This window comes from Pundamilia nyererei, unplaced genomic scaffold (assembly GCF_000239375.1).
Source record: "Pundamilia nyererei isolate P.nyererei 1_Seehausen unplaced genomic scaffold, PunNye1.0 scaffold00277, whole genome shotgun sequence".
Taxonomy (NCBI): Eukaryota; Metazoa; Chordata; class Actinopteri; order Cichliformes; family Cichlidae; genus Pundamilia; species Pundamilia nyererei.
The window spans coordinates 134,342-149,114 of NW_005187678.1; the positions used below are offsets into that span (position 1 = coordinate 134,342).

General features: G+C 43.9%; 1 protein-coding gene across 4 annotated transcripts in view; it reads left to right on the forward strand.

Annotated features, from left to right (window-relative positions):
* The window catches only part of exoc6b (exocyst complex component 6B), a 125,490-nt gene that overhangs the window by 82,739 nt on the left and 27,978 nt on the right, over positions 1 to 14,773 (forward strand). For all 4 annotated transcript variants that reach the window (XM_005750540.1, XM_005750541.1, XM_005750542.1 and 1 more), the window contains 2 exons: positions 419 to 560; positions 4,991 to 5,064. In XM_005750540.1, coding sequence (XP_005750597.1) covers positions 419 to 560; positions 4,991 to 5,064 — 216 coding nt within the window. The remainder of the gene's footprint in view (positions 1 to 418; positions 561 to 4,990; positions 5,065 to 14,773) is intronic.

Here is a 14,773-nt window from a genome sequence, read left to right on the forward strand (position 1 = left end):
ACACACATACATATATGTACACAATCAGAAAATCGAACCCAGTCAAAGTTGTTTCTATATTGATGTTTTGTCATGCACTTCCTAATCCCCTGCCTTTATTCTTTTATTATGCCACTTCATCATTCTGACTGCACCTGAATGCAGCACACGTCTTTGTCGTCGCTGTGTGTGGGTGTATGTTAAAAAAAAAAAAGCTGAAATTTTGAGTTGTGTTTAGTTTTTGGGCACATTTTGTAGCTGCACAGGCAGAGATCACCCTCATTAACCTCTGATGCACATTGGTTATGAGATATGAGAGCTCAGTCTAGCAGTGAAAAACGACACATTTTACATTTCTGTTTAGAAATCAAGAGAAGAAAATGCAGCATCCTCACTTCACTCCTTTCTTCTTTCCTTGTGTCTTCTCGCTCTTTCTCAGGGTAAAGTAGCGCAGACTGCGTGCATGTCGTCCTGTAAGCACATCTCCACGTCCCTCATGCAGCTCCTGCTTGACCCGGAGGTCCGACAGATCTCCATGGGCGCTCTGCACCAGCTCGACACCGACGTGAAGGAGTGCGAGAGTGAGTGTCGCAGTGCAAATGTTTGGGCATTTCATTAGTGGGTTTCTGTGTTGAAGCATTTTTTTTTTTTACAGAAATATGTGAAAAGGTTTTGTGTCTTTTTGTTTTTTTTCCTTCAGAATGATCGTTTGTTACTTTTCTGCAAACTTTACAAAGTTTATGGTTGGACGTTTGATTTATGTTGACACACGAATTACGAAGAGAAATGTTTTGTCAGATTACTGTTTTCTTCACCTCTGTGCGTTCTCTTTGTCAGGTTCTTCTTTCTCTTTCATTTTTTCTTTGTTCCACTTTGTTTTTCATTCACACACTCACACGTGCACACATGTACTTTTTAACCCAAATGAAAGTGAGGAGGCACATCTCCTTAACATGAAATGCATTTTTCTTTGAATTAAAAGTCTTGGAGTCGCACAAAGACATTAATCACACGAGACCGCTTTTATGAAATGAGCTGGAAGTAAGCCATGTTTGCACTTTGCATCTGAGAGCACAGGGGGCGCTATGGAACAACCAATTGCATGGTTGAGGGAAAGCATCTTCGATACTCCCTTCTCTAAAAATCCTTAATTTTTCTTGCTCTTCCATCTTTTTTTCCTCGAATGTCTCCTTACTCTCCTCCTTGTCTCCAGCCTCCTCTCTCCTTCCCATCATCCTCCTGGCTCTCCCCCTCTCTTCCTCATTTCTTTCTTTCCTGTCCCTCCTCCTTCTCCTTGGTTCGGAGCCACAAAGATGCAGAGCTTGCAGATAAAGGCGGGCAGGGAATGAAAGAGCGAGACGCGTCGCTGGCTCGGTTTTTACATGATCAAGGTTCTTAGAGTCACTGAGAGCGTGTGGGTGATGTGATGTGCAGTGACATGCATGCAGTGCTGCGGACGGGTTAGCAGGTTACAGAGTTAGTTTTTCAGAATGGATTGGGAGGGGTGGGAGTCAAACTGGGAAAAAAGTGGAGCTGATGGTACAGTAGATGGATGGAAGAAAAGGAAAGTGGAAGATGAGTTAAAAATTTAAGTGGAAATGCAAGACAGAATAATGCCTTATAATAATGGGAAAGGGGGTTAAATATTAGGAGAAAGTACTAAAGGAAGAAGAGGAACGGGAAAGGGGGATGAAATGAGAAGTTTAAGATGCATGGACAGTTTGAGTGGAAGAAATGGGGGCAAATAATTGTGTTTATTGTGTTTAAATAAATACACTTAATGTAATGTAAGCTTTTTTTAAAAAGTCACTGCACGAGTGCGGTGAAAACAGCAATATGACTAACAAAAGTGTTAAATGTTCAAGAGCAACAAGAAGAAAACTTTAAGCAAAAAGTGGAATAATGAGTGGGTAAAATTAAAGGACAGAACAGATTTCGGGTGAGGGACAGGTGAACAAAGAAAATGAGATTAAATGGAAGAGCTGTGAAATTAATCAAATGAAAATCAGAAGGAGGGCACATGAGACGGACAGAGGGAAGAGCAGAAAGCATGGATGAGAGGAGGGATTAAATGAAAATTAACAGTGAGGTTTAAATTAAAAAAAAGGAGGAAGTGAAGGAAGAGAGCACAAGAAAGAGGGATTAGAGTTTGAATAAAGGGAGGAATTTCAGGATGGCGAGGGATAAAGAGAAAAAGGAAGGTACAGATGAATGAATGCGATCACCAGGGGAGTGTGGGGAGGAAAAGGGAGGAGATGTCAGATTCTGAGAGAAGCAGAGGAGCATTGATGGAGAGAAGGAAAAAGAGTTGAGGATGAGAGTGTGAAGCTACGAGCATGGCACAGCGGGCAGCAAGCGTTCAAACCCGGCCGTTGACCAGAGGCCGTCAGTGACTGTCGCTGCCACAGAGTGGACGGACACTGGTTAAACTAATTTCTACCCTGAAGCAAAGCCAATGGGAGGGACGGGTACTGTAGATGGACGTGTGACAGGGTGGGAAACTAGCGTCCGGAGTTTATCCACAGCAGCCACCAGCTGGCAGCTACAAAGTGAATCCCGTCGAGTGAATTGCTTTATGTGTGGATGGGGCTTAAGAGAAAGAAGCAGAGCATGGAGATGGATAAAGTGAGAATAAAATGAAAAACATTAAAGTCAAGGATGAAAAACGGGGCATCCGTAATCCTGACCTCAAAACTATCCAGGATGGAAACCTGATTTATGAGCAACGTTTTTGTTTTGGCCTTAGTGAAGCGACCATCCCCACTTATCTGGCTTTGGGAACGGCGTCGCGGAGGATGCAGGCTTGTGCTTTCCCATTATCTTGTATATGCTGGGTGAAAAATACAAAATGAACAAGTTAGGAAAGAGTCAGTTTCTCGAAAGCCATCGCCAAGCTGCCTTAGTTCATTTCCAGTTTGCGCATGGACATGTAGAGGGCCAGTCATTTTTGTAAAGCGCACAAGCCACGGCACCTAGGTTAAAGAACTAAGTCATTTTTTTGTACTACAAATGATGCTGTAGCTTTGACGTGTTCAAAGGTGAAGAAGGGAGCGAAGACATGAAGACAAGACATAAATATTACAGGGAAATACATCCAGAGATGAAAGGAGGAAACAAATGAAGCGTGGGAGTTAGAATCAAAGGTAGAAGGTGCTACGTGTTCAAAGCAGGTATTTAAAATGTATGTTTGAGATGAACATAAATGTATTATAACCTCCAGGATCTACTCGCTAAAAGAAAACCACCAGAATCAGGGATTTTCAAGAATCTGACCATTTCTTGAACCCAACAACAAAGAGCAGGGAAGCCACTGAGACACAAGAAAACACCTTAGGGTGGAGGTCTGGATGGATGGTTGGCTGTACAGTGACTCCCCTCTCTTGTGGAAGTGCACCACCTTAGGCGTAGATTGTACTTTAAGTCCGCTTGAGGAGATATCCAGGAGTGCATGGATAACTGGTGCCCTGTAATACAGGTAGGCATGCGAATGTCCACAAGGACACTAGTGCTCATCATCTGATGATGAAATTTATGTCACTTGGACTTGAGCAGACCCTAAAGCAGGGGTGTCGAACTCCAGGCCTCGAGGGCCGGTGTCCTGCAGGTTTTAGATCTCACCCTGGGTCAACACACCTGAGTCAAATGATTACTTCATTACCAGCCTCTGGAGAACTTCAAGACATGTTGAGGAGCTAATTTAACCATTTAAATCAGCTGTGTTGGATCAAGGACACAAATAAAACCTGCAGGACACCGGCCCTCGAGGCCTGGAGTTCAACAGCTGTGCCCTAAAGGGTTCGTTGAGGCGGTTCAAATGACCTGACTGGCACTGCATGCCAGTTATCACTAGTAGTGAAAGAGATGTTACCCGTGTACATTGGCAGCAATGATTGCAAGTTAAAAGATGTGTGGAAGTTTGAATGCACAAAACAAGCCAACGTGGTACTCTTGATTGTATAAAGTGTAGCGGCATTGGGCAGGAAAACGTTGAACAGGTGGTGTGAAACAGGGCTGTGGCCGGCTTTTAAAGTTGCGAAAGCTTTGCTCGAGTGGCTGCGCCTCCACGTACCCAAAGCACTGCTGTCTGCTAACACTAAGCCTGGAGGAACAGCCGGTGTGATGGGTTTCCTGTTTCGTTTCCCTTGAAGAGCGATAGAGAGCAGGTTTGATTTGTCACTAATTTGAAATATTCAAAAGGGAGCGAGTGGCAATAGGTCTGTTGCTGCTGCCAAGACCAGTGCCTGTTAAGTGACGGCAGAGGGAGAAATTAAGAGAAAGTTGAACCGAGTTTGGGTGGAAGAATCGTTTAAAAGGTTAGCTTAGGCGATGGCTTCAAAGTTTATGTGCAGGACGTGTGTGTGTGTGTGTGTGTGTGTGTGTCTGGGGTCAGTGAAGATGGCGGGCGTGTAATCAGTGCTGTAGTGTGTATGGCCTTGTGCTTCTGTGTGTGTCCTGAGGTAAAAGAGATTAGCTACAGGCTGGCTCTGGCTCCCTCTCTACACCACGGCGCTCCTCTTTCCTCTCCTCTCGTTCCCTCGCTTCGGCTTGTTTACTGAGCCAACTGACGCCAAGACCCTAGTTCACACTCCGTACGACCCTGACGCGCACACACAGGCCTCACGTCTGGGTTCAAAATCGAACAGCTAAGCCCAGTACAAGCAATGCGCGCACACGCACGCGCGCGCTAGCCTTAAAACTCTGACATTATCTCCTTCACTTTCACCAAGTCTGCATCACCCCAAACACACACACTTTCACAGGCACGCACACACTCTTTTTCAGCAAGACCTAGCGACATGACTCTAACACCCTGCCCTCCCCTTTCCTCTCCTCCCTCCTCCCCCCTCCTCCCCAGGCTGTCATTTGTCTGCCAATCTATCCCGATGCATAGCAAATCCGACCAGGTCTTTTATTATTCTGTTTTTCACCCTCTTATTTTTTTTTCCTCCTCCTCCTCTCTTCCCTCTCTCCGGGGGTGGACTGGGGGTGGCGGGCTTGTATTTTCCCACAGGTTTTGCCAGAGCCGGCCCGGTCGCAGGCTTCCAGGGTGACACGTTGCTTCTGGCCTTCAGTGACTTGAGACAAGTAGGTCTTTGTCTCCCTCGTGGTCCTCTCTCCTTCATTTTCTCTTTCTGTGTGTTTTTTTCTTTATTTTTTTATTTACCCCACTATCTTTTTTTTCCTGCCTCCTCAACCCCCCCCTTCCTTGTCCTTTTCATCCTTCTCCCATCCTCCCTCACACTCCCCTCAACCCTCCTCATCTTCATCTTCACCCTTCATTTGGTTTTCTGATTTTATTCCTTCTTCGTTTTCTCTTCTTTTTTTTGTTGTTGTTATCCCACATCCCAGTCGTCTTTTTCCACCCATTTGTTTACTTACTGTGTTTATCTGGAAGTTTCTAACATCTAACATATCTCTACTGCTGCCCTATCTCTCATCAAATTCCTCACACATTCATTGCGAGGAAGTGACGATGTTTCGAGAGAAAAAACGGGAAACCTGAATGTTGTAACGAACAACTGATGCTTTACTGTGGTGAAAGGTTCAAGCATCTTATCTGCAAAGACCCTGATCTGAAGATTCCTCCTGTTTACTCTTTATGTCCCCGCTGTCGCCGAATGCTCGCTCACTGGAAACCAGTGGATTGTTGGGTTTCTGTCTATAATTGTTTTGGGTCTTTAACTTCACCTCTAACCTCTTTGAAGATCTCCTGTAATGATCTCTCTGCATCAAAATGATGGAGATGCTCCAGTGTGCTATTCATCGATTTGCTTTAAAAGAAAAACATTAAAAGTTCGTCTCACTTTTGTAGAGTGTAAAAATTAAACTTCCGTTGCCCCCCCCCCCCCACACACACAAAAAAAAACAAAAACTGAGGTTAACAGATTTTCATGAATGCAACCAAAGATTTAAATCAGACACATCATAAATCATCCACCTCCAACTGGTCGAGGTGGATGGCTTCGCCTTCCTAAGCCTGGTTCTGCCAGAGGTTTCTTCCTGTGGAAATAGTTTTTCCTTCCCACTGTCTCCAAGTGCTCAACTCCTAATTGATTAGCTTTTCTTTCTATTACTGAGGAGTTTCCACCATACAATATAAGTCACCTTGCGGTGACTGTTTCTGTGATCTGGTGCTATATAAATAAAACTGAATTGAATTGAAATGACCTGTTTGTTGTTCAGTCTGGGCCTGCATTCAGGGCTTCTGGGAGTCCTTGCCACTGAAGTCTTTTACTCACACATCCTTTGGGTGTCGTGGGGCGGGAGCTTCGTGGATCCGCGTCTATCCATACTGGCTCTGATTGGGATCAGTGGACTTGAATGAATGTCTAGTCAAGGTTCAAGGTTCTTTATTTGTCACATGTATAGTTATACAAGTATAACACACAGTGAAATGTAGCCTGACACGCTCCTCGACATGTGCAAAAAATCACCAACACCTTTTTCGTGTGTTCTCTTGAACAGTTTGGAAGTGATTTGGTTTCTCACAGCAGTCTCTCAGAAGAACATTGCAACAAGTGTAAGAAGATAGTGAGCTTTATTCTGCTTACCTGAGTGTTGTAGTTGATTGATGCATGAAGTTGCATATAACATTTCTCTGATTACGCTGCAAAAGCAACAAAAACATTCAACTTCACCACAACCAGAACTGCCCCTGAGGGGTGCTGACTTGTGATCTGCTGCCATCACTGTGTAAGTGAATGGGTGCAGACACGGGTTTCTGCTTCATCTGGGAATCTGCAGCATTTTTACATATTTATATCGACCACATCTATAGACAGTGTCCCACATTTTGACTGGGTTTACCTCACAGATAGAGATCCCTGCTGAAAACCCACAAATGAATGATCAGAAAGAGCAGCAGCTGAAATAACAGTTAAAACCAGTTGTTGCAGGTAAGACACAGGCGGTAAAAGGCCTAAAGCACCAGAAACACCACAAAAAAACAACTTCAGCCTCAGTTTGTGTATATGAGAAGTTGGAACACACAATCAAGCTGTCAGGATCAAGGCCAGTGTTTAGGGCTGGTTTTAGCATTAGTGACGTGTCCCGTGTTGTCTCTTTTGCCCAGTTTCTGACTTTCTAACACACGTCGCTGAAGCGGCCTTCATATTGCGCCCTGTGGCAATAAAGTGGGTCCGCGAGCCGGATGCTGAGAAACAGTCGAGTACAGGAAGCGGCCCAATTGTGTGCTGTGGGCGTCTTGTTTTTGGATCCTGGGAAAAACAGAGCGGGGGACAGAACTGGACAACCCCGATGAGAATCCAGGACGCTAGGCGAAGTTGTGTGTGTGGGTGTGTGTGTCGATGTCACATATTAACTTTGCAAAAAAAGCATTTGGCAAGCCGGCGCCCACGTACGTGCGCGAGAGCACGCAAACTTGTGTTTGCCGTCGCCGTTTCCGAGGCTCTGGCGCGTTCGTGAGTCGCCGCCGAGTGTGTGAAACTGAAGCGCCGTTTGTGTGTCTGTGTCATCGCTGAATGTGTGAAACGGGGCGGAGAGCCCGACTAAAACGTTTGTGTGTGGCTTTCCTGGCTGCTGCGTGTTTGTCATAGTTGCTGTGAAAGTGTGTGTGTGTGTGTCAGTCCAGTGAATGTGTGAAACAGGGCGGAGAGGGAGTCAAAGTTTGTGCTCGCCTTTGATGTGTGTTTGTTGTTGTTGAGTGTGTGAAAGTTGGTGGAAAGTGTGTGTTTGTATTTTTGTGTGTGTGTGTGTGTGACAGCGGATGACGGATGGGCCGGCAGGACGGAGCAGGGGACGATGAATGAGGTGACAGACAGAGACGGATAGCCCTTTATCCCTCCGTCACAATCCCTCTTTCTCTCTCCCTCTCTTCTCTTTCTCCGCCTGTCGGGATGATGCAGTGCCTCTTGTCCTCTCGCTCGGAGGAGGAGAAGGAAGGGGGGAAGATGGGGAGAATGAGAAAAGAAAAAATTGCATTCATCCGGCATTGATGTTTACTTCAGCTACCCCCCCTCCTTCTTCTCTCTTCTCTCCTCCGCTCTTTCCCCATTTTGCTCCCACTGCCCGCTACCTCGTCCTCTTCCTTCAGCTCCATCCTCCTCCTCCTCCTCCTCCTCCTTTGTCAGTGATCAGAATCAGTCGACTCTTTTAGCGTTATTCAGCTCCTTCGCTCTTTTATATCTCTCCTCCTCCTTTGTTTTTCCTCACCATTCTTCTTATATCAAAAGAAAGAGCATTCCTTTCCCCCCCAAAGCTCTGAACGAGCTTTCATACGTGACGTCGGTGCGTACACATCTGCCCGAGCGCATCTTTTCTTGTGTGTTTGTGCGAGGGTCGATTTTTCATTTTCCTGTGTCGACTTTCGTATGTTGGCGCTCTGTGAGTGTGTGCGGGTCTTTGTGCAATATGTCCGTGTGTGTTTGTGTGTGTGACCTGATTTTTGAATGGCCGATAAATCACGCTGACGGGTCCGTTTGTTGGGTGGTCGGGTCCCGGTGTTCTGGAAGGATCCGGGGTCCTGGGACAGGGCTGAGACAGGAGTTCCCCCAGGACACACACACTTATGCACTTTTAGATACTTGGATGGACACACACACACCGAGCGCGTACAATCGATGTATACGGGCAGCTCAGTCACATGTCATACCTGCAAAAAAGTTTTTTTAACACCATTAAGCATTTTCTTAAAAGTACAGCCTGTTTTTAACTCAGTATCTGCATTTTGGAGCAGATAGCCACTGTGAGGATTTGGGGGAAAAGGCCATGTGGGACAAAAGACTTACAAGTCTCCATGTAAAGCTATAACAGACGTACATGTATAAACTTTTTGTCCAATCAGAGAAGAAGGAAGAAGGAGGATCCCTGTCAAGGTGCTGTCGACTGTCAAAATTTAGCTGTAAGCAATAATCTTATATGCTCTATCAAGTGTTTTCAGCTGGCCCTTTTTTAAATAAATCAGTAATAAGCATTTGGGATTTTTCAATAGTCAGTGCTGCAGGCACATTTCAGTCAATACCCCCCAAAATTAAACGGTATCCTTACTGATTCCTGAAGGCAGGAGGTCTCGAGTTGTGTTTGGTCAGAAATACGTCCTTTTTTTTATTGTGACAAAATGAAGAGAGAAACATGAGAAAAGTAAAGTTTTTCTATTCTTTATACAGTGCAAATTCAAACATACCTGGCAAAGACTCTGCCCATTTGACAGCTTGAGAAAAGGATTACATAGGCCGTAAACTTTTTTGTGCATTTTCATATGTCTTAAAGCTCCTGTAAGTGTGTTCGTCCTTTTCTTCTTCTTCTTCCTGCTGCTCCCTTTAGAGGTCACAAAATCGGGTCATCTGACTCCATCCCTCCCTATCCCTGCTATACTCCCAGGTCACTCCAACCCTCTGCATGTTTTCCTGCACTACATCCATGAATTTTCTCTGTGGTCTTCCTCTTGCCTGGCTCTTCCATATTCAACACCCTTTGCCCAATATATCGACAATCCGCCCTCTGTAGATGTCTCTTGAAACTTTGATACTTCAGCCACAAAGATGGTGATTTCTACCCCCCGCTTCTGGCAAAACCCTGATGTGTTTGTGTGATCCTGCAGCTGCTAGTGTACATGCAAAGTTGGACACAATGACGTTAGTTAGGCCCTTAGCCTCCCCCTGGAGCGTAGGCCATCCACTGCTGCCTGCCAGCGCTTCGCTGTGAGTTTGTCATCGATGCTTCTGTAGCAGTTAGCTGTTTATAGAGTGCGGTTGTTGGTCCCATGCCCAACCGTCCTACTCTCTCATCCTGGACCTGGGACAAGGCAGTGGTGGAGTTTTCCCAAAGATTTGGGTTGATAAGGTTGATTTTTGTTGGGTGCATTGCCTTCTTTAAGCAGCTATGCATCAAATTAACTTAAACAAAGAAAGAAACTGTCACTTTTAGTATTCAGAATTTGCCAACTTTGAGTCCCACAGTGAAACCACTGCAGGCTCCAAACAAGACAAGTTCATGCTTTTATCTGCAAAATCACCAAAACAAAAAAAGAAAAGGAAAAAAAGGGCAGTGTCACACCAGCCAGAATTCACATTTTCATGGCACACTACTCAAGGCTGTCTAGAAAAAGGCTGATTCACTGTAACAACAAGCTTATCTAAGTTGTCAGCAGCTTTCTCCTCTTCCCTATGATTGCTAAATAATTTGTTGAGCGTAGGAGGCTGATTGTGTTGGTGTGTGTATTCAATCCCCAGGTTGTACTTTTCCACAGATCCTATCAATCCTCCTATATTTAGAACATTCAGAAGTCTGTGGTTGCTTCAAACCTTTGGCTGGCCCTCTGGTGTGTGTTTGTGTTGCGGTGTGGCTTCCCCCCAAAAAAACGCTTGCAACAGTGGAGTTCCACTCATCCCCTTCTCCACTCGTTCATACGCCAGGCATGCATTCTTCCACCTTCAGCCCTCTCCCGTCTGTGTGTGTGTGATTGGTTTCATTCCTTCGGTTGACCACAGACAGTCAAATTCCACCCATTCATCTCCTTAAAAAAATAAAATGTCATTTCTTTCCCCTTTTGTTTTTTTTTTTTTTTCCTTTTAAACCATCTGTCCATCCATTTTTTTTTTAACTGCTTACCCAGGTCAGCTGCCGATGGGGGTTTAGCAATAAACCTAATGGGCATATCTGCCCTGTGCAGTTGAAAGTTGACCAACTCCATATTTTTATTTTAGGATTCGACTAATGTAGTGTTGCATGCAGTTCTAAATCATCCATATTTGTTTAATAATTGGGCCTTAAGTTCATCCTCTGTCTCCTTTTAAGTCAGCTTTCTGCTGATTGGCTCCCCCTCCCAAAATGTTTAAAAGGAGGTGGGTCTTCCCTGATTGTGACCCTATTAAGGTTTTGCCTCACAGAGATTTGAAATGTTGTTAATGTGTTTTTAAGAGTTTGGAAAAGGAGACTGGACTTCTGTGAAGACTTTTCAACCGAGAGGCTTCTTTAGTTCTAAAAGAAAAAGGTGGAGAGTCCCAGATATTTAAACACTAGTGGGGATTGTCCCCTAGAAGGTAGCTGACCCGCTATTAATCTTGTGCCTGATCGCATGAGCCAAGGTTCGAAAAAAGGCGGTTTCGTAGTGAAACAACTGACTTTGCCTCACTTTATTATGCGACCTATTGAGGTCACCTGACGCAAAATGTGAGTGGGGGTTAAGGCACCTGAGAAAGGATCTCCAAAGTGGATTGTAGGTGGCAAACAGTTCGTGTCGTACCACCCCCTCTGTTCAGTGATGGTTGTTCACAGTGAGCCAGAACATTGACACCCTTGAACGAGTAACCTTTAACCTTTAGGTGCAGATGAGTTCATGTTCTGCTGAGGTGAGTGGCTGCTTGGTTTCTCCAGTTTAGAGGTCCAATGGTCATGTTTCATATGAGAGTCCAACATTCAACATTATATTTCCACATGTAAGTGGAATGCAAACTCAAAATACAGACTCGGATGTTAGAGTGAATAAACAACAGCAAATTTTTATTTGGTGAAAACAGCAAAATGTGCAGCATTAGGGCAAACTAAGGTTTTTAAACAAACTGGAGAGTAATCCGGAGAAAACAGCTGGGGCAAAATAAGAAAAAGCAGACATTAATCACACAACACAGGAGACGACTAACTAAAACTACTAACTAAAAATTTGAATTCTCACTTCGATGTTCTTTGTTTCATCTGCTCTGTGCTTCACTTACTGGCACCTTTTCATTCCCTTTAACTTCATTCCCTGTCGCTGTCCTTCTCACTCCTACCCCAACTTGTAGTTCTTTCCGAGGTACTTGTCACCGTCTTCCTTAAATTATTCCGTCTCTCCGTCCGCCAATTCACCACTTCACGTGCTGGATTTCAGCGGTCAACATATCACCCAGTTCCCTTTCTAAGCACACACACAGTTGCGCAGACTTTCAGTGCCGTCTGCCCTGTGTCTGACGCTCGCGTCCATCCCGAGCATTACCTCACGAGGCTTCCCCCCTCACTCTCCAAAAGCAACATGTCACAGCATGACGACTGCTCCCCTTATCCCAACTTTGTGTGTGCGTAGATTGACTGGCGTGGCCAGTAGCGATTATCCAGTGACAGGATAGCAGATTCTCCCCCTCTGTGTGTGTATGTGGAGGCAGTACACAAGCTAAGGGAGGCAATGAGGCCCAGTGGGAGAGGAAACCTCCATCTCACCTCCTCCTAACCCAGACTGACAGAGCAGTGGGAGGGAGACGGGAGAGAAGTTTGGAAAAAGAGAAGGAGTGATGGAAAGAAACGAAGATATGGAAAACACAAGCTGAATGTATCAGAAGTTCTATTATTTTTCTGAACTTGCTATTTTGATCGTCTTAACAGTTTTAGGAACTCTGTCACCTCATACCCCCGGGGCAGTCCTTGTAATTTCTGCTGTCATTAAGTTTCTTTCCTGAAGGTTAAAGCCATTAAAGATGATAGCGAATGATAACAGTATGAAATTAACTGTGTAGGCCAATTAACTGTGAAAGTCCTCAGAGACTTTCATTTCCAAAAATACACAAACTGCAAATGACGTTAATGCTGCAGCTTTACCTCATGACCTCATATCTCGGATACATGAAGCTGTTTGTATTCATCTTACTTTTTGGGTTTTGCTTTCCTCTGTCTTGTTTTCTTTTACCCATCTTTTTTTCAAAGTTTGGATTTGAAGTGTCTAATAACGTCACATTGAAGAAAAACAAAGCATCCTTTCCTTTAAATGTGCGCTTTAACTTTAAATTAAGCAAAAAGTTTGCTAAACTAAGTTTTTGTTTCTTTTAAAAACAGATAACTAAACCAAGCCTGGCTTGACTCACGTTATAAATGCATACGCTGTTTATCCCAGATCAGAAGTTGGAGACTTGCAAAATAACCCTGATTAAGCTTTTATTCATGGGACGACTACATGACGATAACCTCACGTAGTGGATTGAATTTCACGACGTTTCAAAGGGTTTGTTTCTTCCTCGGAGAAAAGCTGTTGGCTCTCATTCAGGCCTGTTGTATCAGTAAGAAAAACAACTTGTACAGAACAAGGTCGTCCATCAACACGGCAGGAAGCCTTCACTTGATTCCACCACAGTTTGTTTGTCGACTCATTGTTCCCCACTGGAGTGCACATGCTACTTAACGCTCCCCGCTTCCTTTCAAACGTGATACGCTCCTGCAGGAAATAATCCCTCACAACCATATTGTCTTAGTAACTTTGTTTATGCTCACATCGTTAACCCGAAACTTTGTGTTGATCATATCAGGTTTCTCCTTAGTTTTGGCAAAGTTTTTACTTCAGTCCTCGAGACGGGGATAAATGGATTTTCATTTTAGCTACTGCTAAGCCCGTAATATGTCAGTGTGATTTATTTCTCGAAGTTTGATCCACAGTCTGTCTTTAGCCAAGTTGACCTGAAAACTACACCCATATGGGGAAGAATGAGAGAGAAGGAAAGGAGCGCATGATGTTGGTGAAATAGGGAGGGTTAAGTAAATGTTCTGAGGTAGAGCAAGTAAGGTAGAAAGAGCAAAAGCAGGGGTTTTCTTACATTGTTATGCGCTGAGTAGGTGAGTTGGTAGGTAGGCTGATAGATATAGTAATGAAGGTGGATAGATGGATGGGTGGGTGGATGGTCTTCTTTTTTCTTTCTTAGTTTTAGTTCAGTTTTATATTTAGGAAAAACACAATTTAACTGAAATAAATTGTTTTTTTGTTTGTTTTTTTCAGTTTTATTTTCTAAATGTTATTTTTAGCAAAGCAACAACAGGACAGGAGCTGCAGATGCAACAAGAAAAGCAGGACACGCTGAAATCTTTTATTAAATATTTTTGTTTCATGTCACTTTGAACTACCTACCCAGGTGTTGTTTGTTTGTAATAGTTCTGTAATGTTAAAATGTGCTTATAATCCTAAAACAACTACCACTAATAATAATATTGGTGATTGTAATTCTGGAAATTTTTGACCACTGTTTCATCCTGATGCTGCTGCTGATGATAATGATGATGATGATATAATGGTTATAAGGATGATTGTAATTAATGACAGCAATAAAGAGCAAAAATATTGTTGATCACAATAATAATCCTGATGATAAGAAATTAAAGACAGTTTTAAATCATAAAAACTTACTGAAACTCAAATTCAGAACAAAATAAATACAAAAATAATGAATGAAACTAAAAAGACTTAGTTTAGTCAGGAACAAGATTTAACATATCATATATGAAATGTTAATTTTATATGCTGTAAATTTAATGTAAACAGAAACCGTAGAAAGGAAAGAAAGACCTACTAGTGCACGGGAACTAGACATCCCTGAAGCTGCTTTATGTTCTGCCGTTTTGTTCCCATTTGCTTTTTAATGTTTGTGCTTACTGCTTTGACAACCTTCAACACAACGCTTTCCTACCTCAAACTCTGTTTGAGCTGTTGACCCCGTTTACCCGTTTATTGCAACGTTTTACCAGGTCGCATGCTGAGGCTTGCTTATTTGGTGACCTCTCTTCACTCTTTGCGATGTTTTCACACAAGAGAAAGATGCCGGGGAGGGCGACGTGAGGCAAAAGGTAAAGAGAAAGTGAAGGATTAAGAGAAGGGTAGGACAGAGGTGAGGATGAGGACAGGAAGAGATAGACGAGGTCAGAGGAGTGGAAGGAGACAGAAAAATCTGCTACCATCACATTCCTAAGAACTGTGGTCACGCTGGGACAGCTGCAACGTGTGTGTGTGTGTGTGTGTGTGTGAGTGCGTGTGTGTGTGTGTGTGTGAGTGCGTGTGTGTGTGAGTGTGTGCGTGTGCGTGTGTGTGTGTGTGTGTGTGTGTGTG